This window comes from Halichoerus grypus, chromosome 2 (genome assembly GCF_964656455.1).
Source record: "Halichoerus grypus chromosome 2, mHalGry1.hap1.1, whole genome shotgun sequence".
NCBI classification, from domain to species: domain Eukaryota; kingdom Metazoa; phylum Chordata; class Mammalia; order Carnivora; family Phocidae; genus Halichoerus; species Halichoerus grypus.
Window position 1 is genome coordinate 119,107,140 of NC_135713.1, and position 26,890 is coordinate 119,134,029.

General features: G+C 34.9%; 1 protein-coding gene across 4 annotated transcripts in view; it reads right to left on the reverse strand.

The window, feature by feature from the left end:
- The window catches only part of LOC118555657 (ankyrin repeat and KH domain-containing protein 1), a 90,296-nt gene that overhangs the window by 51,960 nt on the left and 11,446 nt on the right, over positions 1-26,890 (reverse strand). For all 4 annotated transcript variants that reach the window (XM_078067408.1, XM_036123908.2, XM_078067409.1 and 1 more), the window contains exons 2-6: positions 12,679-12,832; positions 6,085-6,241; positions 4,537-4,684; positions 3,836-3,983; positions 1,958-2,191 (exon numbers count right to left, since the gene is read on the reverse strand). In XM_078067408.1, coding sequence (XP_077923534.1) covers positions 1,958-2,191; positions 3,836-3,983; positions 4,537-4,684; positions 6,085-6,241; positions 12,679-12,832 — 841 coding nt within the window. The remainder of the gene's footprint in view (positions 1-1,957; positions 2,192-3,835; positions 3,984-4,536; positions 4,685-6,084; positions 6,242-12,678; positions 12,833-26,890) is intronic.

Consider the following 26,890-nt stretch of genomic DNA (forward strand, 5'->3'; position numbering starts at 1 on the left):
ATAATAAGCACGCTCTCATCAAGGTATCTAGGTTTTAAAGACTGAATTAGTAGAAAGCACATAACTCAAGTTAAGTAAAGCAATAATATTATTCTTTGATTTAATCTATATAAACTATCAAACTATCAAATCAAAACACTGAAATCAAATAGAATGCCAGGTAAAATATGTTTGGATCATATTTTTCATAAAAACAGCATTAAAATAATGACCATAAACTCACTGTGGCAATGAACAGGCACAGAAAACTCCATTCAAAATAATTTCAACCCTCTGGATACATTTAATATATAAAAAGCCTTAATAGTCAGTAAGAAAAAGACAAACACTCCAGTAGAAAAATGGATGAAGGACATGAAATGGTTATTAAAAAAGAAATGTAAATGAATACTAAACTGAAAAAAAAAATTAAACCTTCCTATTAAACAAATGCAAATTAAAATAAGACACCATTTTTTACTATCAAAATGGCAAATATTAAAAAGAATGATAATACCCAGTGTTGGTGAGGGTGTAGGGTGGGATAAAGGGCACTCTCAAACACTGCTGGTGGGAGTGTAAATTGTTTCAACCTTTCTAGAAGGCAATTTGGCAATATGTATCAAAAGCCTTAAAAATGTCCATACCCTTTGACCCAGCAATTCCACTTCCAGGAATTTATCCTAAGGAAATAATCAGAGATTAGGCAAAGATGTCTGCACAAGGATGTTATTACAGTGTTTTTAATAATAGTGAAAACTGGGAACAATTCAAGTGTCCAACAATAGGTAATTATGGTACATCCATTTGATGTATTTGCAGAGACTACTAGTTCCCTACTCAATACCCACTCTTTCAGTCTTCCATAGTAACAGAACTCTGATTTTTATCTGAGTGGCAACATGCCTGACTAAAAGACTACATTTCCCAGCTTCCCTTGCTATGTGTAGCCAATGAAATGTAAGTGGGAGCTATAAGGCAGAACTTCTAAGAAGATTCCTTAAAGGTAGCTTACTGATTTGGAAAGCACTCCCCATTTTGCCCTTAGCCTCTTTGTCCTACAACATAGATTGCTGGGGCTTTAGCTACCATCTTGGATTACAGGTAACTTTGAGAATAGAAATCAAATAGTAGGAAGATAGAACAGAAAAACAGAATTCTGAGATCTTGATAGCAGTAGAACAGCTATACTAGTTCTAGACAGCCTATACCCTTGGACTTGATTTATGTAAAAAAAAAAAAAAAAAAACCAAGCTTCTCTTTTGTTTAAATCATTATTAATTTAGGTTTCATGACACATGCAGCCATACCCACTCCTAGCTGAAATAGTGAAATACTATGTGGTCATCAAAAGTTGTGTTACAAAAATATTTATTGAGATGGGAAATGTACATGATATATTGCTAAATATAATAAGCAGACTATAAAACAAGTATGGTTGTTTAGTTTAAATATATATATGTATATATATTTGTTTATATATATATGCTTAAAAAACACACTGGAAATAAGTATACTAAAATACTGCTTACATGCTTTAATCTTTACGTGGTAACAATACATGTCATTGTAAAATTTCTTTTCCTTATGCTTTTCTGTGTTTTTGAGGTTTTCTGGATCAACTGTGATTATTACTATTATTTGAGTGTGTATTATTTTTGAAATAAAGGTTGGAAAAATCATATAAAACAAAAATTATTAAAAAATGGAAACCCTCTAAATCTGTGCTACAAGTTTTCGTTGACTTCATAGCTACCTGAATAAATTTGAATTAAAATAATAAACATACACTGTGAAATTATACTTTATGAAATACAGGCTAAAATGGACTTTCTATATAATCTCTTACAAGTTACATAATTTGACAGCACAGGGAAAACATAAATATAAAATTAATTCAAATACTCAATACTCAAATATTTAAATATTCAAAGCTGTTATGAAAAAAATTGTAAATATTCATATATAGAGAGAGTACCTTTGTAGCATGCAAGGGTAAGAGCACTTTCTTTGAATTCATTAGAATGAGTGTTGATGCCTGCCCCATGATCCAGAAGAACTCTTGCAACTTCCACATGACCTGCACTGGCAGCTTCCATTAAGGGGGTATGTCCATTTTCATTATGATCTTCTATATTTGCACCTTCATTAAGTAGCACTTTCACAATGTCAACAAATCCTCCAGCACAGGCATATGTTAGTGCAGTATTTCCTAACAAAGAAAAAAAGATATACAGAATTATGATAAAATGGATACAATTATAACTATGCTATGCTCTAGTTCTACCCCTTCAATTCCCTTACATAAACCGCTAGAACTATCATCTCGCCTTTTTTTGTTCTATTGGTTAAAAGCATCATCTTAATTTTCTCACTAATTAAAAGATTTATTATAGGGGCACCTGGGTGGCTCAGTTGGTTAAGTGTCTGCCTTTGGCTCAGGTCATGATCTCCAGGTCCTGGGATGGAGCCCCATGTTGGGCTTCCTGCTCAGCGGGGAGTCTGCTTCTCTCTTTCTCTCTCCCTCTGCCCCTCCCCCTGGCTCATTCTCTCCCTTTCTCTGTCTCAAATAAATAAATAAATAAAATCTTTAAAAATAAATAAATAAAAGATTTGTTATAAACAGGCCAATTTACTTATTTTCCTACTAGATTAAAGATATGTGTCAGAAGGAAAATGTACCTAAAACAATGAACAGTCTAATGAATAAATCTGCATAGATAAAGGAAAGGTAAAAGAAAATTAAGAAATGAATATACATAGAAAGAAAATGTTAAGGATTTCTAGGCTGTACAGTATCAAAAGAAAAAGGAGTAATTTTGAATGATACACTAGAATATTTTAAATAAAAACATATTGAAAGGGATTTTTCAAGATGACACTTCATCTTACTTGACAAGCTAATAAAGTAGGAAGATATAACCCCTCAGCATAACTCCTTCAAAAGAAAAATTTCTTTAAAAGGTCATTATCCCATTATTGGTTTGCCACTTATTTCTTTCATGACTTTGTTCTGAGGATTTTTATTTATTAGAGGAGGTACGGGAGATGGTTTAACTATCTATTAGTATGGCATTGAAGAAGACGGTTTTAAAAATTCAGCAAGAAAAAGAAAAGTAACATTCCAGAATCCAATGTGTTCAGAATTCAACTGTTCAACCATTTTACACATTATGCATGTTACTATCATTACAACTAAGACAAAGCGGTCAGCAAAAGAGTCTACAATCCCTTCTAGGAAGTCTTGCTCATCTACATTTAATATTTACTTAATGGTATGGAACAATGATACACTTTCATTATATGTTGCTGCCTCACCAAATCCAAGTAATCTTACTCCTAAAACTGTATCTGTAACTCAAGACACATGACCAGCGTTCCTCCTATCTATGCGTCTGGCAAGTATAAATAACTAAAAGAATACCTCTTACTAGAATAGAATTCATTCTGCCACAAGAGTATCTTAGTAGTAAATACATTCAGTATGCCTGACATGAAAAACCCCACAGGGTAAATACCCTCAGGTTAATCTATAATCTAAAGTCAAGGCAGTAGGATTTAAATGAGATAAAGAATTATAAGACATACAGTTCATAATTTTGCCTCTTTATGTTACATATCATTATGGCAAAAAAGAAACTGTCTCCAGCAGAAAAACTGTCAATCTTAGGCAAAGAGAATCTCAGTCTTTTGAAGATACCAAATTAATTTATATTTTACTCAGAGTTTCTAGACAACGGCTAAGATTTTTCTGTAGTGTGATTTTCCAGTTGTAAAAATCAAATTTTTATCTCTTAGGTTACAATTAATTACATCAATTTATTTTCCTCAAATTAACACATAATTTTCTACTTACCTGTTGCTGACTGGGAGTTGACATCTGCATCATGAAGAAGTAATAATTTCACAATATCTAAATAACCTCCACTGGATGCTGCCATTAGGGGAGTTATGTCTCCTTTATTCCCTCTATCTTCAACATTAGCATGCATAGCAAGCAATACCTTTAAAACACATTACACAGAGAGAGAAACTGTCAGTTCTTACTGTTAATAGTATTTCTTGAGAAATAAATGCATAAATGCAACATAAAATGTTAACTGCTCTTGTCAAAGAATTTGTGTTATACTTGGGATTACTTAGCAATAGAACAGCAAAACTATACTCCCAAGACAGAAACTAACTGGTAAATACATGGTTATTTCCCAATATTGCTATAACAGACAAAAAATTAAAAGAATTGAGATAATCTGGATGAAATGACAATAAATCACTACTTTCCATTATAGCTGTATAATAAATTATTTTTAAAGACAAGTTGAAAATATCACTATTACTTTTATATGTTTCTTATTCATTAGGAACAGTTTTGAGTAAATGGCAGAAAAATGCACCATGCCCAGTTACATGTGTAGGCAACAAAATTACTAGTTTCTATTTTACCTACTGCCCAAAAGGAAGGAATTTGGCCTCTAATAATAATTTCTTTGATTAGTAATAAAAACAAAACATCAAAATCCTTCCACAATTTCAATACTCAAGATAATTTCTGCTTACTTGTGCTAATTCATAATACCCTGCTGAACAAGCCAGACACAGCAGACTTTCTCCTTCTTCTGTATGTTCATTTACACTTCTGCCTTCATCTAGCAATTTACGAACAGCATTCACATCCCCATCTGAACAAGCTTCTGCCAGACTACGACTGAAAACAACACCATCAACAATTAACCAACAAAGAAAGACTCAGAAACCTATGATAATAAATTATATTAAATACAAAGAGTCATACACAGAAAAATGTTTATACAGTTAAGGAGAAAAATTGTACGAACATTTTGTGTGTTTGTAATACTAATTATTCATGTAGGCCAACCAAGCCAGAAAGGCAGTAAATTGAATATGAAAACAGCTGTCATTTTTATTTTCAAAATGTTCTAACATATTGTCATATTAATTTTTATTTTTTTTATTTTTTTATTATGTTAATCACCATACATTACATCATTAGTTTTTGATGTAGTGTTCCATGATTCATTGTTTGCATATAACACCCAGGGCTCCATGCAGAACGTGCCCTCTTTAATACCCATCACCAGGCTAACCCATCCCCCTCCCCCCTCCCCTCTAGAACCCTCAGTTTGTTTTTCAGAGTCCATAGTCTCTCATGGTTCGTCTCCCCCTCCGATTTCCCCCCCCTTCATTCTTCCCCTCCTGCTATTTTTTTCTTCCTTTTTTTTTTTTAAACATATAATGTATTACTTGTTTCAGAGGTACAGGTCTGTGATTCAACAGTCTTACACAATTCACAGTGCTCACCATAGCACATACCCTCCCCAATGTCTATCACCCAGCCACCCCATCCCTCCCACCCATCATACTAATTTTTAAATAAAGTTTTAAAAAGTATTAGATGCACAAGTTTTTAAACTCTACCAATACAATAATCCCCAAAGATATTGGGATATAATTCTATGGCTTAAAATTTTATTTGGTAACAGAAGATGTAATTTATGTAAATATTTTACTGCACAATGGTTAACAAAATCAATAAATCTCAAACTTTAATGTGCATACAAATCACCCCTGTTTCTTGTTAAAATGCGGAATCTGATTCAGTAGTTCCGAGGTGAGGTCTGGGACTCTGCATTTCAAACAAGCTCTAAGGTGATGCTGATGCTGCTAGTTATGGACCATATCTGAGTAGCACGCACCTGGATTACTGAATTAACAACCCATTTCGTTTATTATTTACTCAAGCAGTCAGCTTAGAGTTTACCACTATAATCTTTAGAACAAGTAATTTCCTTAGAAAGAGAAGTAAGATCTTACTTTAGATTTCTTACAGAGTCTAGTATAGTATAGTTCATGCCACGAGAATGCTCAATGAATATGAGTAGAATGCAAGAATAAAAATATAGTATCCAATTTCATATCTATGTAACATATATATATTTATACATCTACTTAAAATATAATATCCATTCTAATATCCGTTTAAAGTTATAATCCCCTCCAAAAGACAGAATTAACCAAAAGTTGCTACTTCCCCAAATTCCACTTAAGAAAATGTTTGATACCCAGAAAAAGTCATTATACACATACGTGTCTACTTGTCCTGCATTGTGGCTGTTTTCTGCTCTCATCCGTGTCAGTGCAGCAGCAGCTTCGTCTAATGCACAACTTACTGAGGAGGTCAGTCTCCGGAGTACCTCAGGATCTGCAAAAGCCTTACCATCAGCAGTTGACAATTTGCCAATTCCTTCAGTGTGCGTCAATCAATCAGGTAGCGCAGGGGAAGAAAAAGCAAAAAAGTGCAAATTGTAATTACATTGCTAAACACTGTTATCTAGGGCAAAAACGGCATAGTCTCCATAGATAAAGCTGACAATCAGAATATAAGGTTGGTATCAATTTTGCCACTAATGTCAAAAGGCCATCACATAACCACATCTTTACAAGGCATATAATATTAATTTGTCCCGTACCTAACTGCAAATGTAACTTAACATGATGCTCACTGACGTAAATGAATGAAAGTTCTTTCAAAATATATAGTCATACAAAAAGATCTCTAGTAGAAGATCATATTTATACTATTTTCAGTAGTAATGAAGTGGGTATTCAGCACTAATACAACAAACAATCCAACAGTTTCTCCCTTTGGTTGAATAGCCACCTAGAACCATCTTCTAGGGTAACAGTGTGAATTAAAATAAATTCATTCTAATATTTATTATGTGCTTATGATGTGCATGGCACTACAGACAAAAAGGGATAAGGCATAGTTCCTGTCCTTACAGAGCTCAGTCTAGTAGGACTATTAGATGTCTAAGTTGCGAATGAAACTTTTTCTCTAGATTCAGTGAGGAATCAGTGACAACTGTAACAGAAAATTTCAATGATAATATCACTGCCTGATCACTGTTGAAAATGAGAGAAAAATAGTCAATAAAGGTTTGGAGAACAACAAGAAAAACAAGAAGGGAAAACCTGCCCATTAAGATATAAAATGTATTATGATGCCAGGCAAATTGTAACAGTATGATACTTACACAGAAACAGATAATTATATCAAGGATATATAATAGAGACCAAAAAAAGACCCTAGATCATTTGTGAATTCAATGTGTATAGACATGCAATTTCAAATTAAAGGAGATGGGAGGGCTTATTTCAAAAACACTGTACAGAAATTGGTTACCAATTGAAAATTAAGATCTCTAATTCACAGCATTCACAAAAATATACAGGTAGACTGAAGATTTAAATGTAAAAACAAAAAACAAAAAACAAAAAACAAAACCCTGGAAAGTACTATTATACTATGTAGTGTTTTTCTAATGCAGATGTAGGGGAGACTTTTCTTTTAAGATTTGACAGAGACAGAGAGAGAGAGCACAGATAGGCAGAGCAGCAGGCAGAGGGAGGGGGAGAAGCAGGCTCCCCGCTGAGCAGAGAGGCTGAGGCAGCGCTCGACCCCAGGACCCTGGGATCGTAACCTGAGCTGAAGGCAGCCGCCTAACTGACTAGGCCACCCGAGTGCCCCTAGGGGAGACTTTTCTAAGCATGAGACAAATTCCAAAAGCCACAAAATAAAAGATTAATACATGTGATATGAAACATTTCTAATTTCAGTAAAAATTTCTATATAATTAAGCACAACATAAAATTAAGGCAAAATAAAAACTGAAAATAATCAATACCCAATAAATTTATTATCATTTATAAAGAGTATGATGCAACTTACTGATATTAAAGGAACACAAACTATGAAACTGACAAAAAAACTGAAGAGTAAGGCCTTCTGAAACTGCTGATAGGAATGTATACTGGTACAAAGTTGGCAGGGTTAGGGCAAATTTGACAAGTTATCAAAATTTTGTATGTAAACATCCTATGACACAGTGATACCACTTTCTAATAATTTGTCCTATAAAGATACTTGCACAAATAAGAAAAGCTACACATGAATATAAACTACAGCATTATTTGTGATATTGGAAAATAGGAAATAATCTAAATATCTCTCAATAAGGAACTGGTAAAATAAATTATGGTACATCTAAGTAAGAGAATATTATCTTATCCTTTAAAAGAAGGAGAAAGATAGGGCTGCTTGGGTGGCTCAGTCGGTTAAGTGTCCAACTCTTGGTTTCGGCTTGGGTCGTGAACTCCAGGGCCCCATGCTGGGCTCTGTGCTGGGTATGGAGCCTGCCTGAGATTATTTCTCTTCCTCTCCCTGTGCCCCCTGCATCCCCCACTCTAAAAAAATAAATTAAAATAAATAAATAAATAAATGAAGGAGAAAGATAGACATACCATATTATAGAAGGATGCTCATAATAAAGTAAAAAAAAGGAAGTTATATTATGTGTAATAGGACCCTACTTCATTATTTTAAAAATTATGTATATTTAAACATATACATGTATTTATAAAGCTACAAAGGAACAAGTCTGGAAGTATATGTAAACTTTAACAATGGGAAGGTTTTATTATCTACTTAATACATTTTATATTGCTTTAGCTATTTCTAATTGTATTACATTTATAATTTAGAAAATAATTTTGGGGCGCCTGGGTGGCTCAGATGGTTAAGCGTCTGCCTTCGGCTTGGGTCCTGATCCCCGGGTCCTGGGATCGAGCCCCACGTCTGGCTCCTGGCTCAGCGGGGAGCCTGCTTCTCCCTCTGCCTCTCCCCCTGCTCGTGCTCTCTCTCTGTATCTCTGTGTCTCGAATGAATAAATAAAATCTTTAAAAAAGAAAATAATTTAAAAATTCTTCTTTAAATAGCTTTAATTTTTTTTCTAAAGTTTACTTACTTAAATATCTCTACACCCAACATGAGCTGAAACTCACAATCCTAAAATCAAGAGTCACACTTTCTTCTAACTGAACCAGTGAGGCACCCCTGAAATAATTTTAGTTCTTAATTTTCTCTAAGAATATCAAAGAATTTTAAAGAAAAATTTTTTTCACATTCCTTTTTTCAGTTAAAATAGTGTCAAGAATTCTATCTTCCTTAAGAAGCCTAGTAATCCCTAATATGTTCTTATAATTAAAAACACAGAGTCTAGGGGCACCTAGCTGGCTCAGTTGGAAGAGCGTGTGACTCTGGATCTCAAGGTCATGAGTTCGAGCCCCTCTACACCCATGGGTATAGAGATTACTTTAAAAACAAAAAAAAAACAAAGAATCTAAAAATTCCTCAACAAAACGTCCAAAAAGCAAATGAAAATACTGAAGCACAAAAAGAAAATATTCATCCAACAGTCAACTTGCACAGGTCTTAGAAAGGACCACATCAGGGCGCCTGGGTGGCCCAGTTGGTTAAGCATCTGCCTTTGGCTCAGGTCGTGATCCCAGGGTCCTGGGATCAAGTCCCACATTTGGCTCCCTGCTCAGCGGGGGGCCTGCTTCTCCCTCTCCCTCTGCCTGCCCCTCTGCCTATTTGTGCTCTCTCTGTCAAATAAATAAATAAAATCTTAAAAAAAAACAAAAAAAACAAAAGGACCACATCATTTTAAAATACATCTGACTGGGGCCCTGGGTGCCTCAGTTGGTTAAGCAACCAACTGGTGATTTCAGCTCAGGTCATGATCTCATGGATTCTGAAATCAAGCCCTGCCATTGGGCTCTGTGTTCAGCGGGGAGTCTGCTTGACAATCTCTCCCTCTGCTCCTCCCCCAACTCATGCTCTCTCCTCTATCCATCTCTCTCTCTCTCTGAAATAAATAAATCTTAAAATAATCTGACAATTTCTTTAGACAGAACACTCTATCCAACTATGTATGGAGTTTAAATTGTCAAAATACACAAAATTGAAAAATTCAATAGTTTTTCACACCTCCTGGAAGGCAGATAATCATTATTTTTAAGGTTTATTGTCTATCAATATAGGTATGAAAAACAAGCAATTCTAAGGTATCTTGCTACTTATCCCAACTTACTAAGAACAAAAGGAGAAAACAGGGAAAGAAAAATGCTTAATGTACCAGAAAACAGCCCTGAATGAGAATCATGAGGTGCCCAGAAAAAAAGAAAAATGAGTTTAAAACCCTTAATTAGGGATTAAGGAGTAATACTTACATGTGTGAAGCACAAGCCTAAACCAGAGAGTAAAAATGTACTACCACCAGTAAACAAAACTTGATCTGGGGAAGAAAAGGAAAGCAGAGAAGACCCGGAAAAGAGAGATGTCTTTTCTACACATTTCTCTCTGCTCTAAGCAAAATAATTTAAGGTTCCAAAACAAAACAAAAACAAAACAAAGCAAAACAAACAAACAAAGAACCCAAAATTAGAGGGTGATCATGGCACTGCCAGTTCAGGAATCTTATACAGTATATCCCTATATCACAAGTAGGAGACACACTAGAAATCCAGACTCTAAGGGAGGGACATTCAATGTTATTACTAATGTGATCTTTATACCTTTCTTAAAAAAACTACTAGTTCTGCCTTAGTTTAAAGAGTCTTATTTTGTTGTGTTTAATTTTAAGTTACTATCAGTTCCAAAAAGACACAGTAAGTAGACTAAAAGTCAATCTGCTACAAACTATACCTATATTTTTCTATAACAGGACAAAGTTAAAGAAATAACAAAATGATATCAAGTAAGCTCATTCTTAATATAACATCTATGTCTTTCCAAGAATAATATAAAAATGCTCAATTTATTTTAGCTCTTATTTGTCCTAGTCATTATTTGGTGAAACGTAATACTGTTTTTCTTCAGTCAATATGAAATGTGCTAAAAGGCTGCTGTGATTTTTCTGAACACCATTCTTTAATATCATATTTATTAAAGTACTCGGAAACTGGGGACACCCAGCTGGCTCAGTCAGAAGAGCATGTGACTCTTGATCTCCATATTTTGAGTTGGAGCCCCATGCTGGGTGTAGAGAATACTTAAATAAATAAACATTAAAAAAAATTAAAAATTAAAAAAAGTACTCAGAAACCGAATGAAATTTTCTATACTTTTTTTAAGATTTTATTTATTTATTTGTCAGAGAGAGAGAGCACAGCAGGGGGAGCGACAGGCAGAAGGAGAAGCAGGCTCCCCGCTGAGCAGGGAGCCCAATGCGGGACTCAATCCCAGGACCCCAAGATCATGACCTGAGCAAAGGCAGATGCTTAACTGACTGAGCCACCCAGGCCTCTTGAAATTTTCTATACTTTTAAAACCTTTCTATGGGGCACCTGCGTGGCTCAGTTGGTTGAACGTCCAACTCTTGGTTTTGGCTCAGGTCATAATTTTACAAGTTGTGGGACTGAGCCTCACATCGGGCTCAGATTCTTTCTCCCTCTCCTTTTGCCTGTCCCCATTCATGCACTCTCTCTCACTCTCTCAAACAAATAAATAAAATCTTAAAAAAAAACCCAAAACTTTTTATTTTGAATTTTCTGCATTTTAATGGTTTTAACATGGGTACGGTATGTATATGGCACTCTAACAAGCTTTTAGGCACTACTTTATTTTTTATTTTTGGGGCACTATTTTCAAAAATAACCTACATATTCTTCTAGGTTAAATTCTTACATGTAGGGTACCTGGGTGGCCCAGTCAGTTAAGCAGCTGCCTTTGGCTCAGGTCATGATCATGTGGTCCTGGGATCCAGCCCTGAGCAGGGCTCCCTGCTCAGCGGGTGTCTGCTTCTCCCTCTCCCTCTGCCCCTCCCCCTGCTTGTGCTCTCTCTCAAACAAACAAATTAATAAATCTTAAAAAAATTTTAAATAAATTCTTACGTGTATTTAATATGCACATATATTTATGCTAGATAAGTAACTAAAAGGAGTGTCATACAAAGTGAACGTATCTCAAAAGCAATATACAGAAAAAAAGAAAAGCAATATACAAAGATTAGAAAAAGTTAACTTCCTTCTTAAAACAATTTTAGCTGATAAAAGGCTTTCATTATAGTGGAGTGGAAACTTGGTACAGGAAATAATATGCAGGTTGTACAATATAAAACAGTGATGAGTATATATTATTTAGAAAGCATGCTTATCACAGATTTTTCTCTTATGCTACCATAGAATGAGAAGTTGATTGGTATATTTCAGTCTAATTTTGTGTTCAATTTTTATTTAACTGTCTTCTAAGAAAAAAATAGCAATTTATTATTAAGTTACCCCTAGATGAAAGTGAGTAAGTAAATAATCACATGCAGAATACCCTAAATCAGTTAAGATCAAAGATTCATAATTTGATGAACCAAATTTATCTCCCACATTTATAATGTAATTAGTAATAGGTAAGTTTTCCTTGATAACTAGCTGATTATCTTAGACCTTAAAAACAGTGTTGAGCCCTAGAATCATCCACTGAAAACGTTCAACTGGGTGGGGGGATGGGTTAGCCCGGTGATGGGTATTAAGGAGGGCATGTACTGCATGGAGCACTGGGTGTTATACGAAAACAATGAAGCGTGCATCACTACATCAAAAACTAATGATGTATTGTATGGTGACTAACATAACATAATAAAACAAAATTTAAAAAAAAATGTTCAACTAAAAATTTTTAAAATATAAAATGTGAACATTTTCTTTAGGAAATAAAAAATATAATACATTTTAAGAGTTCAAATTTCATATAATGTCACATAATTTTGGGGTGATCTTATACAGCTTTGTGTAGAGATCTTGACTTTTAAAGAGATGAAAATAAGAAAACAAAAAATAAATTACCTGCTGCTTCCAGCAATGCTTCTAATCGTGCCTGTGTCTCTGGATCCACAGTACGTAAGTCTGCTCCTTCTGCAGTACTTGATAAGAATATCTCTGATGTTGTTTTAAGTACTGGGTTATCCAGATCTTCTTGGTCCAAAATAAATGATTCGACCTGTTTATGAATTAAAAATGCAATACCCATGAAACTGATCTCAATATTGTTAGAATAACTGCAATTTAAGATAATATGATTTCTGGTTTGAAATTTAAGTATAAGCAGATAAATTACTGTAGAAACATGGGGCTGTGGGAAGGGACTTTGAGGGAGACTCCTACCTGCTTATCTTCAGACATGACTACAGTATAACTCAGACACACCAGATTCAAGTTTCCTGAAGAACATTGTACATTCTGTGCTTAGCACAGAGCTTGAAAAGCAGCTTTTGTTTTTGTTTTTGTTTTTAATGAAATAAGTACATGACCATAGTCCCTGGGAAGATGTAAACAGGACTAGATAGTAAAAAGACTAGATAGCATGGATAGGTCATTAAGGCTCACTTTTTCCTCTCTTTTAATCAATTTATTAAATTCTGATTCTTAAAAGAAAATAAGATTTAATACACTATCAAATATCTGGAGCCCTATAGACAAGAAAGCTCCATGAAGTTAGGAACCACACCTGTTTGTTCACTGCTCTGTCCCCTGGGCCTAAGAATATCTCATGTACAGTAGGTACTGAATCCGTATTTGTTGAAATGAATGAATGGTATAAACAAAAGCAACTTATAAAAATAAACATGTAACCCTCTAATTTCAAATCAACTTAATTCTAAATGAATTTTCTTAAATAAAATATGTACAATCTTTCTGGGAAGTAATTTGGAAATGTGTATCAAAATGCTTTAAACGGCTCATGCTCTTTGATTGTGTAATTTCATTTTAAGGAATCTATCCTTTAAAAAGCATCTGAAAGCAAGACAAAAATAATCAAGGATGGTCACTGCACATTAACTCAAATTCCAAAAATCAGAGAAAAAAACTACAACTGGTAATTTGGTAAACACATTCTGTCCATTCACAGGATGGACTACCATGCAGTCATTAAAAACAATGTTTCTGAAGCAAATTTGGTGACATGAGAAAATATTCATAAAGTGAAGTGAAAATCATAAGATTCAAAACAGTATGATCTTTATTTTGCTAAAAGTATATATATATGTATATAAACATGAACATGGCTATCATGCATATAATCATGAGTATATATTTATGTACCTAGCTATGTCTACAATATGTAAATACATAGAACCAGGGAGGTTAACATATTTGTAGACAGATAGAAAAAAAGAAACAGAAAGGTTAAGTACTTCTCCAAGGTCACACAGTTAATAAATGACAAAGACAGGTTTCAAACCCCGCCACATAGCTATATAGTCTATGCTCTTAACTACTAGGCAATGCTACTTCAGGGAGCCAGAGTATTCGGACTACATTATTTGGCGTATTTGGTAGTTTGTCATCAGTTTTATAATGGCCACCAAATAAAAATCCTAAGACTGTAAAGTTACAATGATTTGGATACATTTTATCACCTAGTGATAAAATTTTACAAAATACCCCTTTAACTTCACATCTAATAACACTGAACCACATTACTATGCTGCAATACAGCTTTTTTTTTTTTTTAAGATTTTATTTATTTATTTGAAAGAGAGAGAGAGAGAGCATGAGCAGGGGAAGAGGGAGAAGCAGGCTCCCCACCGAGCAGGGAGCTCGATGTGGGGCTCGATCCCAGGACCCTGGGATCATGACCTGAGCCTAAGGCAGATGTTTAACCGACTGAGACACCCTGCAATACAGCTTCTTTAATATGTAATTACAGACAAAGATGCCATTCTAGATCCATGCCAGTAGATAAATGTATCCTATCAGTTGTTAAATGATATGAAAAGATAACTGCTTGTACAATAAAAATTTCACAGGCCCAAGAAATTATTAGGTATTTGCAAATATATATACTTGCCAATTGTGAGGATAGATAAAACCATCATGCCAAATTCTGAATTTTTTATTACAGATAGTATTTAGAAGCTTGGGTGGCTCAGTCAGTTAAGCATCTACCTTCGGCTCAGGTCATGATCCCAGGGTCCTGGGATTGAGTCCCACATCGGGCTCCCTGCTCAGCGGGGAGCCTGCTTCTCCCTCTCCCTCTGCCTGCAGCTCTCCCTGCTTGTTCTCTCTCTCTGACAAATAAATAAAAAAATCTTTAAAAAAAGTTAACATTTCTATTTTATAAAAAGCAATGGTCTAATGGGTATTACACATATTTTGGAGACAAATACAGATTTGTACTGTGTAACGTTTTAAAAATCCAAGTTAAGGATTCTATATTCTCTCTTACTCATTTTCCCAATATTTACTTAAGTCCTGTTTTTTTTTTTTTTTTAAGATTTTATTTATTTATTTGAGAGAGATAACATGACAGAAAGAGTGTGCGCATGAGCAGCGGGGAGAGGCAGGGGGAGAGGGAGAAGCAGACTTCCCGCTGAGCAGGGAGCCCGATTCGGGGCTCGATGCCAGGACTCTGGGATCATGACCTGAGCTGATGGCAGACGCTTAACGGACTGAGCCACCCAGGCGCCCTGACAGTACAAAAATGTGGTAGAAGATACTAGTCAAAGGCAACATGACTATCACAAAAGGCCTCAAAGAGAAATAAATGGTACAACTACATGCATTAAAGAGAGAGAACTTGCTTCCAGCCCCAGTAATCCAAGACTTTGCACAAGAAGCAGCATATGGGTTAGGCTTTGAAGGATGCATAGAATTTCACTAGACAGTCAGACATGGGGATAGAAGTCAAAGGGAATGAAATAAAAAAGGGGTTTGAAGATGCATTTGGAAAGTGATGAGTGGTCCACTCTCAAAAAATATAAGGTCCTTCATATACTGCTGGTGGGAATATAAATGACACAGCCACTGTAGGACAGTTTTGCAGTTCTCCAAAAATTAAACACAGAATAAACATATGACCCAGAAATTTCACTTCTATGTACATAAAAGGATTTAAAACATGTCCATACAAAAATTTGTATACAGAAGTTCATAACTCTATTATGCATAATGGACAAAAAGTATGAAAAAAAACCCCACAAATGTCCATCAACTGGTAAATGGATAAACAAAATGTGGTATATCCAAATAGTGGAACATTATTCTACCATTAAAAGGAGTAAGTACTGACACATGCCATAGCATAAACGAACCATGCAAATATTATGCTTAGTGCAAGAAGCCAGAAACAAGAAGTCAATTATTGCATGATTCTACTTTTATGAAATGTCTAGCATAGAAATTCATAGAGACAAAAAGTAACTTAGTGGTTAAGTGGAGAAACACAGAGGGAGGGATGGGAGTAGCTATTCATGGGTCTAAAGTTTCTGGAATGATGAAAATGTCTGGAATTAGTGATGAATGCTGTACAATCTTGTAAATATACTAAAAACCAATGAATTGTACACTTTAAAGTGCTAAATTTTATGGTACGTAAATTTTATCTCAAATTTTTAAAAAACAATAAAGAGCCTAGAGTACAACTACGGCTTTAGGCTAGAAAGAACAACTAGGGATAGATTTAAATAAGACCATGCAAAAGGTGACAGACTGCTCATGGCCTACCTGGTCACCTCCACTAGAAAGAGAGAGAGAACCAGCAGCAATGTTATCCTGGATGTCAGTAATATTAGTATCACATACACAAGACAGCACATTCCCAAGTGCTTGGGAAGAAACAAGTTAGGAAAAAAACACAAAATAGAGATGTGTCCCTAGCCTTCAAAAGGCTTATAACTTCTCTCTAAAATTTAAATTCATGGGGCTCCTGGGTGGCTCAGTCGTTAAGTGTCTGCCTTCGGCTCAGGTCATGTTCCCAGGGTCCTGGAATCAAGCCCCACCTCGGGCTCCCTGCTCAGCGGGAAGCCTGCTTCTCCCACTCCCCCTGCTTGTGTTCCCTCTCTTGCTGTCTCTCTCTCTCTCTGTCAAATAAATAAATAAAAAATCTTTTAAAAAAATTAAAATTCATAAGACAATTTATTCACTTTAATTCTCCTACCTCTTAAAATGCATGTAAATTCAAGTTTCAGTTAGGCAACACGACATAATGGAAAGAATACTGTGCTACAGATCAGAATCAGGTTGAAGTATCAGTTTCATGAGGCACTATGTGTGACGACGTTAGGCATGTCACTTTCTGCCTTTCCAATGTTCCATTTCTTCCTCAATAAATAAAATACCTGCCCCATCTATCTTACAGTGCTATTGAAATGATGAAATAAGGTAAAATAATTTGAAAATAATAAAACAGTATATAAATGTAATTTTTAGGATATTAATTCTGTGTAATTACAACTCTTTTGTCCTGTCCCTCGCCACAGTGTCTATCTTCTATGCCCTTTCAAACTGGAAGAATGATATTCACTGAGAATCTCACATGATACATTTTCATCAGAATTTACTTGAATTCTTTTTTTTTTTCATTTTATTTATTTTTTCCAGTTTCATTAAGATATAATTGACATACAACATTGTATGAGCTTAAGGGGTACAACATAATGATTTCACATATGTATGTACTGTGAAATGATCTCCACAGAAAGTTTAATTAACATCCATCACTTCACAGTTATAATTTTTTTTCTTGTGATGATCACTTCAATTTTCAAGTCTTGTTTTAGGCATTTTATATTTAAGTTCTGACCCAAAAGATCAAATTTTAGGGGCGCCTGGCTGGCTCAGTCAGAGGAATGTGCAACTCTTGATCTCAGGGTCATGAGTTTAAGCTCCACATGGGATGCAGAGATTACTTAAATAAATAAAACTTAAAAATAAATAAATGAATAATAAAGGATCAAATTTTAAATATCTGTAACACTTGTGGGAAAAAACTTAAGTTTCCCAGAATGAGTTGTAATTATGCATAACTATACACACAGATGATTTGAATACAATTAGATATGCCAAAAAGCACTCAACTCTAATATATCCTTTGTCCTACTCTCTCTAAAATTTTAAAAGCCTGACTCAATGTGGAATCAATAAAAGGACAAAATATCCAGTTATGCCTATTACTTTGGGACTATCTGGGGGGTTGCTTTTGGCAGTTAATAAATATCTCACCTGGTAAACCTGTTGAAATACATACTTTTGTAATTCAGATTGCAATAGCATTACCTCAACCAGCCAACATGGAAACCATTTATAGCGACATGAAAATACTAAATTAGACCAATTCTGTATATTTAACATAAAAGGCTTGTTAAACACATCTAGAAAATGGGTAAGTCCAAAATAATGTTATACCTAATTAAATTTGTCTTTATCATATAAATGAATAGAGAAGCCCCCGAGTGTCTTACATAAAGCTAAAGGATCACAGAAATGTCCCTACTGCCCAATGATAATTACATAACTCTCGATCCAGGAGCTACACTGAGCAGCAAACATAAAACATCCACCTATAGGGGTACTGTTTTTGCCAATGACAAGAAAGTTTATTTCAAGTCTTTGAGATTGCAGATTTTTTTTTCTATCTCCTGATTAGGTACAAAAACAAAAGGTGGAAGCAAAAGGATGAGAGGGAATCTGGCCCCAAGAAACTATTTTTCTTTTATAGCTAATCTTTTCTAAATGCTACAGGCAAAACACTTTATGTCTTCCTTCTGAAAAGTCTTTTCTCACCCTCTCTTCTTTAAAAAAACATGAGTATAGTAGCTTCAACTAGAATTTAAACAAAGGGGGGGGGCAGGGTGGAAAAGGGGAATAAGCATTTTATCCTCTTTTTTATCCCATTTGACATTTCAGAAATGAACAACTGGATGGCAACAGTTACTAGGAAGATTAACCACAGACTCAACCACTATCACCTTAAAAAAACAAAGTCACCTGGCCAAAATCTAGTTAGAAAAATCACTTATTAACCAACCTATGCTTTGGCCAAAACTCAATTCCACTAAAAAACAACAACAATAACAAAAACCGCACACAATTTCTATCAAGTGTAAGTAAGCAGTGTTATAATTAAAACGTTAACAATATTAATACGTTTTAAGTCTTAAAAAGTAAAACAATAAAACCTCACCTATACATTTGTCAATAACCAACTGATACCTTCTATAAGGTATAATTCTGGAAATAGCAATTGCTAGTTAGAGAAAATAAGTTAGTAAAAAAGGAACATTTGATTATAAAACATATACATTATATATACTTGTTTATATATTCTCCAGTCACTTGGTCATATCATGCAACAAGCAAATAAAGACTACCAACCTCTCAAATATAAGTTGAAAATACATTGTTTTATATAGAACACCTTTTAACCTAACAATGAATTATGAAACTTTTATTTTAAACATGTTAAATAAGTTTGTATTTTGAGTTGGGGACTAAAATATTAGTAGCCACAAATTGTGTGTCTGCTAACCTTTAAGACTAATCATCACTCCCATGAATTCCAACTGGAGCTATGAGAAGGGTAAATGTTTTACAGTACCTCTTCTCACAAACTTTCAAAAATAAAGCTCCCTTAAGAGATTCAGATTTGAGGAGCGCCTGGCTGGCTCTGTTGGGAGTGTGCAGCTCTTGATCTCGGGGTTGTGAGTTCAAGTCCCACGTTGGGTGTAGAGATTACTAAAAAATAAATAAATTTATAAAAAATTCTCTTTAAAAAGAGATTCAGATTTGATAATTTAAAATGAAAAGCTAAATAAAACATTGTAAACATCTGAAACATTTTTTAAAATGTATTTGCTATATCTCTTCTCTTTTGTACAGTTTATATTTGGATAGACCAGTATGTCTTACTTTTCCCACTCAAAGTAAGTCCTCTACTTTAAGTCAGAATCAGCATTTACACCATTTTAGAATGCAGGTGGTTTACTACTGATCTTTACTTGGAAGAGCAAAAAGTATGGATCAGTGTTCCAAGAGATAATTACTGACATACAGAGCAATTCTTTTTTGCAAAAAACACAGTATTCAAAAGTTTTGACAGTAGTATCACCACAAAAGTGCCCCAAGATGCATTCAAAGCGAGAAAGTAATACAGTTGCAATTTAGGACCAAATCTGATAAATTTAGGAATGAGTTTTGCTGATACTGTAAAACCCAATAAAATCAGCAAAAACATCTTGGAATACTGGAATGAAAAGGCTACATTCCTTAACATAAAAACTTTTCAAGCTTCTTTCTAAAAGGAAAATTGTATTCCCAATTTCAGACCCACAATCCTCAAAAAACAGTAATGGTACCTTGGGCTTTCTGAAGTTGATTAGTTTCACACAGTACAAGAGAGAACAAGTGTGCTTTTCCTAATTCTAAGTTAAAGCTAGAGAAAATTAACTTCACTTTGCTCAACTACAAAAACTTAATTTATAATGTATAGTTTTAATACAGAATCTATTTTTTTTTATTTTTCTAATTAAAGATGGGAGAAAGGAAGGTCTTCTTAAAAGTAATTGCTACTTAGGGTGTCTGGCTGGCTGAGTTGGTAGAGCATGTGACTCTTAATCTCAGGGTCATGAGTTCAGGCCCCACTTGGGCAAAGAATTTGCTTAACAAAATAATAATAAAAAAATTAAAACTGCTGTTTAAAAAAAAATAGCTACCATGAATTCAGTTCATTAAAAAAAATAGGCTACCGGGCGCCTGGGTGGCTCAGTTGGTTAAGCGACTGCCTTCGGCTCAGGTCATGATCCTGGAGTCCCGGGATCGAGTCCCGCATCGGGCTCCCTGCTCAGCAGGGAGTCTGCTTCTCCCTCTGACCCTCCCCCTCTCATGTGCTCTCTCTCTCATTCTCTCTCTCAAATAAATAAATAAAATCTTTAAAAAAAAAAAAAATAGGCTACCATTAATAAAATGCCTCATATCTGCCAGCATTTTCTATATATTATTCCAATCAATCATCTTTTTAAAAAAAAGATTTATTTATTTATTTTAGAGAGAGCAGGGGAGGGGGAGAGGGAGAGGGAGAGAGAGAGAGAGAGAATCTTAAGCGCAGAGCCCAACTAGGAGCTCAATCTCACAACCCTGAGACCATGACCTAAGCAGAAAACAAGAGTTGGAAGCTTAACTGAGCCACCCAAGTGCCCCCCATTCAATCATCTTAACTACTCGATGAAGTAGATTAACTGACTTTCATTTTAAGTAACTGAAACTCAGAAAAGTTAAGTGACTTGCCCAATATCCCATAATCATACAGGATCTCAAGCCATATATTTTGGACACCAAAGCTCATATTCTTTGTATTAAGTGAATCTTCTCAATAATGGAGTATAACTAAAACACATACTAGCAAAGTAAGCAGAAAAACTACAAGTACGGTAATGCTTCAGTTTAACAGTAGCAATGTCAGGAAAAACCCTTTTTTTTTTTAAGATTTTATTTATTTATTTGACAGAGAGAGAGTACAAGCAGGGGGAGCAGCAGGGACAGGGAGAAGCAGGCTTCCCGCTGAGCAGAGAGCCTGACGTGGGGCTCAATCCCAGGACCCTGGGATCATGACCTGAGGGAAAGGCAGATGCTTAACCAACTAAGCCACCTAGCATCCCAGGAAAAAACTTCTTTAAATAAAATTAAATGTAATCAAGATTATCAAACCCACTAACAACTCTCTGGCAGAGTTCTTAAAAAGACAGACAAATCATGTTTTCATTTAGTAATTTCTGGCACCCACATTTACATTATTTCTAATGTACACTTACAACAAATATAAAACAAAATTTGCGCCACAATAGGTTTTTTAAAAAGAAGACTGCTCACATACTCATTAGAAAAGTCACAAGGAATGAAGTATCTGGCAATTAAAGCCAAGAAAATCTTAATGTTGAAAGGATAAACTTCATATTTTCTCTATCATAATAAATGGGTAAAGGAGTCCTGGCTTCTACTCATTATCCCAAACAGAAAATAAGCATTCAACACTCCAAAGTAATACTTGATTTTAATAAGTTAAAAAGAGCATCAAAAACCCATAAACCTCCAATTAATACCAATAAGGAGAGGAAAGCATAATGACTAAGAGCAAAGACTCTTATAATACTAGCTCATCTCTCACAGTGTGATCTTAGCTAACTTGTTTTACCTCTTTAATCTCATTTACCTCAGCTATAAAATAAGGACAGCAGTAACCATATCACAGGGTTACTGATGAGTAAGCTAGATACTATATCTAAAACTGCACAACAGTACTTAACACATGGTAATTGCTCAACAAATATTAGTTGCTATTATTCTTATTAATATCACCACTACTACTATCATTAAGGCCAGTTTGCCCTGCCTTCGTATACTCTTACTCCCCACTCCACAAAAATAATATAGAATCCATACATACATTTTAGGCTAACAAGTAACATGAGCATATTAAGCACTACAGATATATTCACTCAACGTTTATTAGGCACCTACTATATGCCTAACATTCTATTATATACTGGAAGCACAAAAATAAATAAGACATGACTCTTGCTAATTAAGATAGACAATAAATGCAATAAAGTATTACAGATGTTATAATAGTTATATACAGACAACATGAGAACACAGAAGAAGGAACAGTCAATTCCAATTCAAGTAATAATAAAGGACATGAGTTAAAGGACACTCTGGAACAAGAAGGTATCCAACAGGATGGGTAAGAGGGGACATCAGTGACAGAAGCAGCAGTGTATAGTGGTAATTACAAACATGAGCTTCAGAGTCCAAGATACCTGAATTAAAATACCAACTCCAGGGCACTTGGGTGGCTCAGTCAGTTAGGCATCCAACTCTTGATTTTGGCTCAGGTCATGATCTTGGTGTCATGAGATCTGGCCCCACCCCAGGCTCCACGCTTAGTAGGGAGTCTGCTTGGGATTCTCTCCCTCTCCCTCTGCCCCTTCCCTCCCCAATAAATAAATAAATCTTTAAAAAATAAAATAAAGTAAAATCCCAACTCCATCATTACTAGATATACGACTTTGTGTACGTCACACAATGTCTCTAAGCTTCAGTTTCCTCATCTGTAATTTGGGACCAACTGTTTTTGCAATTTAAAAAAAAAATTATTTAAGAGAGAGAAAGTGAGAGAGAGAGAGAGAGAGAGAGCACGAGCTGGGTGAGTGGCAGAGGGAGAGGCAAACTCCCTGGTGAGCACAAAGCTGGATTTGGGGCTCCATCCCAGGACTCCAGAATCATGACCTGAGTCAAAGGCAGACACTTAACCAACTGAGCCACCCAGGTGCCCTGTTTTTGCAATTTTGATTTTTGATTAAAATCAAAATCTTCATATGGTACTGGTAAAGTTTATTTGAGAATATACAGGTAAGTACTTAACCCAGTGGACAATAAGCACTCAACATACAGTAGCTATTATTATGATTCTAGAAGCCAAAGCAGCAGAAGCAAATTAAACCAGGGCCTTTAACAGCCTGATATGTTCAGAGAACTACAACAATTAGGCATGACTAGAAACAAAAAGCAAATAAAGTAGGGTAAAAAAAAGGACAGAGTTTAAAAAATAGAAACCAGATCCTAAATAGCCTGTACGCCACATCAAGGAATTTGCTTTATCCTTTATCTAAGATATGAGAAGGCTTTTTGTCAAAAGAGTGATATGACTGGACTGACATTAGAGAATCTACTCTGATAGCAAGGTAGAGTAAGAATTAGAGGGGTATAATCTTGAAGGTACACAGAGCCAGGGATTACTGAAATAAGTGCCAGTAAAAGATGATGGTTTTATTTATGGCAGAACCATTAAGGAAACAGGGAAAGGGACAAATAAACAAGATGTTAAGAAAGAACCTACAGGATTTAATGCCTGCTTAGATGCGTATGGTGAGAAGAAATAGCAGATATGAGATGTGAGGTTTCCGACTACAGTAAGTAACTTTAGGACAATGTAATTTACAAAGGTGGAAGTAAAAAAAAATTGGTGTGGAGGGGGAAATGATGAGTTCAGAATTAAAACTGGTGACCCTGAGGTGTTTATACAATAAACATATAGTAGGCAGTTGGAAGGCATCTTGGCAGACCGCTAAAAGTAGGAGATGGAAGCCACATGGATATTTAAGAGAAGAATGCTCCTGAGAGAACAAACTGCAAATGCCAAAGGCTCTGAAGCAGGACATGCTTGGAAAGTTTACAGAACATAATGTGGTTTTGCTTAAATATGAACACAAGACAAGCTTATGCTGATGGACTTTGTATCCTTTCATTTTTAATCATTGCCCCTTTAAACTTGCCACTTAAAACCCATCAAACTCTTGAAGTAAGACATCCAAACATCAACCTTTATAATGATCATCCAACTTACACAGGACAATGATCCATACATTTGTGTTCAGGATCTTGGATTGTCACAAGACCACGAAAATATTAAAAGAGGTAATGCAATTAAAGTACACAATGACTTGAACACACTCAAATAAAATTTGTTAATATGTGAGGAGTTTGGAAGGACAAATATAATTTGAATAAATAATTTATCTTATTTTAGGAAGTCCCCTGAAATGTTCATGCTTGTGAAAAGACTGATATCTTTAAGGGCAGGGACCACAATTTTTCATCTTTGTCATTCCAAAACCTAGCACAAAGTTTATCAAATAGTAGGCTCTATATAAATTATTGTCAAATAAACAAATCCACTCTACAATACCTATCAGAATCAAACAAACTGCCAAGGACTCTAATTTCTGAAAGACATAACTTTATTTTGTATGACGTGAATTCATGAAGAAGAGGTATTACCCAAAACTAAACTCTGACTTTCTTTTCTAGAGAATGAATGAATGATTGTAACAGATTAGCAACAAGGAAATAATAATATACAATAGCAAAGTACCTTTGATACTGTATTATCATATTATTCTAAATTTTGTTGGGGGAGGAATAATAGATCAAATCCATGCACCTGATTTAAGTATAGCCTTAATTAATGCTCTCTTCAAACTAAAAGAAAACAAACTTTTGTTTATCAAATCCTAAGTAAAACAGGTACTAAAGTATAGTACAGACTCTCACTGTTCATAGAGTGAAAATAACTAATAATTTAATATAATTGCAACCATTTGAGCAGTGACATCTAAGATTTGTTTTTGCAATTTAATCACATAGGTGATAACACTAGCTTGAGTGTCAAGCAAATTGTATGTTACTTAAACATTGGATTCACACCTCTTAAGTAGTTGTTAGAAGATACCAAATGCAAAAACTCTAATTACTATGGTTTATATTTTATTCCACTTATTCATTTGTCTATTACCCTGAAAAAAAAGAAATTCCATTCACAATCTTCATGCAGACTATAGGCCACATCAGATGCATTCATCCTACAACTATGGAAACTAACCATCTCCTCCCACCTCAGTTTTATCTCCTCTCAAACATATACCCATAGTTTGTCAAGGAGAGGATACATGAAAAAAAACACAAATACTTGTGTATTTGTGACAACTTGCTCTTCTCATAGCGTGATAAACACAGGTTTAAATCACATGAGTTATCCCCCTAGTCCAACAAGAGTGTATAAGAGGGGTAGAAATTTCGAGAGTTAGAATATTACTAATGGCAGGGGAGGGTCTTTTATGTGTGACCACAAATTCTGCAGCATATTAAATACTCCCTATTAAACTCTTCTGAAGGCCCGATCAAGAGAAGGAGAACATATCCAATAACCTAGAAAAGCTAAAACAATCTTGAAAAAGAACAAAGTTGAAGGACTTACACTTCCCAATTTCAAAACTTACCACAAAAAGCTACAGTAATCAAGATGGTATGGAATGAGCATAAGACATCTAGATAAACTCAATTTAACAGAAATAAAACCTCCAGAAATAAACCCTCACATTTACAGTCAATTGACTTTTGACAAGGGTGCCAAGACAGTTCAATGGAGAAAAAAAATAGTCTTTTCAACAAATGGTGTTGGGACAATTGGTTATTCACATTCAAAAGAATGAGGTGGGATCTCTACCTCACACCTTACATAAAAATTACCTCAAAATGCATCTAAGACATAAATGTAAGAGTTAAAACAACAAAACTCTTAGAAGAAAGCAGGCATAAATCTTCATGACCTCGGATTACACAACAGTTTCTTAGACATGACACCAAAGGCACAAGCAACAAAAGAAATAGGTTAAATATAAAAATTAAGCTTCCCCCAAATTTTAAAATGTTAAGGACATGATCGAGTGAAAAGACAATCAATAGAATGAGAGAAAATATTTACAAATCATGTACCTGATATGGGACTAGTACCCAGAATATATAAAAAACACAATTCAACAAGAAAACAACCCAATCAAGAAATGGGAAAAAGATCTGAATAGGCATTTCTCCAAAGATATATAAATAAGCACATGAAAAGATGCTCAACTTCATTAGTTATTGAGGAAATGCAAATCAAAACCATAATGAGATACCATTCCATACCCACTAGGATGGCTATATTTAAAAAAAAAAAAAAAAGTTACCAAGGTTGTAAAGAAATTGGAACCCCCATACATTGCTGATGGGAATGTAAAACGGTGCAGTTGCATTGAAAACAGTTTGACAGTTCTTCAGAAAGTCAAACATGGAGTTAGTTATCATAGGGCCTAGCAATTACACTCCTTAGGTAGACACCCAAGAGAACTGACAAGAAATGTTCATGCAAAACTTGTACACAAATGTTCACAGCATCTTTATTTATAGTGGCCAAAATGTAGAAATAACCCATGAACAAAATGTGGTAAATCCACAAAATAGAATATTTTTCCAATGGAGTACTGATACAAGATACAACATGTAGAAACCTTGGCAACAATATGCTAAGTGAAAGAAGTGAGGTACAAAAGACCTCGTATCATATGATTCCATTTATATGAAATGCCCAAACTAGGCAAATCCAGAGACACAGGCATATTAGTGATTATCAGGGAATGCAGGATGGGGGCAGGAAGATGGATAGAAAATCACTGCTATGGGTAAGGTTTTGTTTGGGGGGGGCGGGGGGTGATGAAAATGTTTTCAAAAGATAGTGGTGGTAGTTGTAAAACTTTGTAAATTTTTAAAAACCACTGAATTGTATATAAAGAATGAACCTATGATATGTGGATTATATTTCAATTTTTAAAACTTTGGGAATTTGAGGGATGCCTGGGTAGCTCAGTTGGTTAAGTGACTGCCTTCGGCTCAGGTCATGATCCCA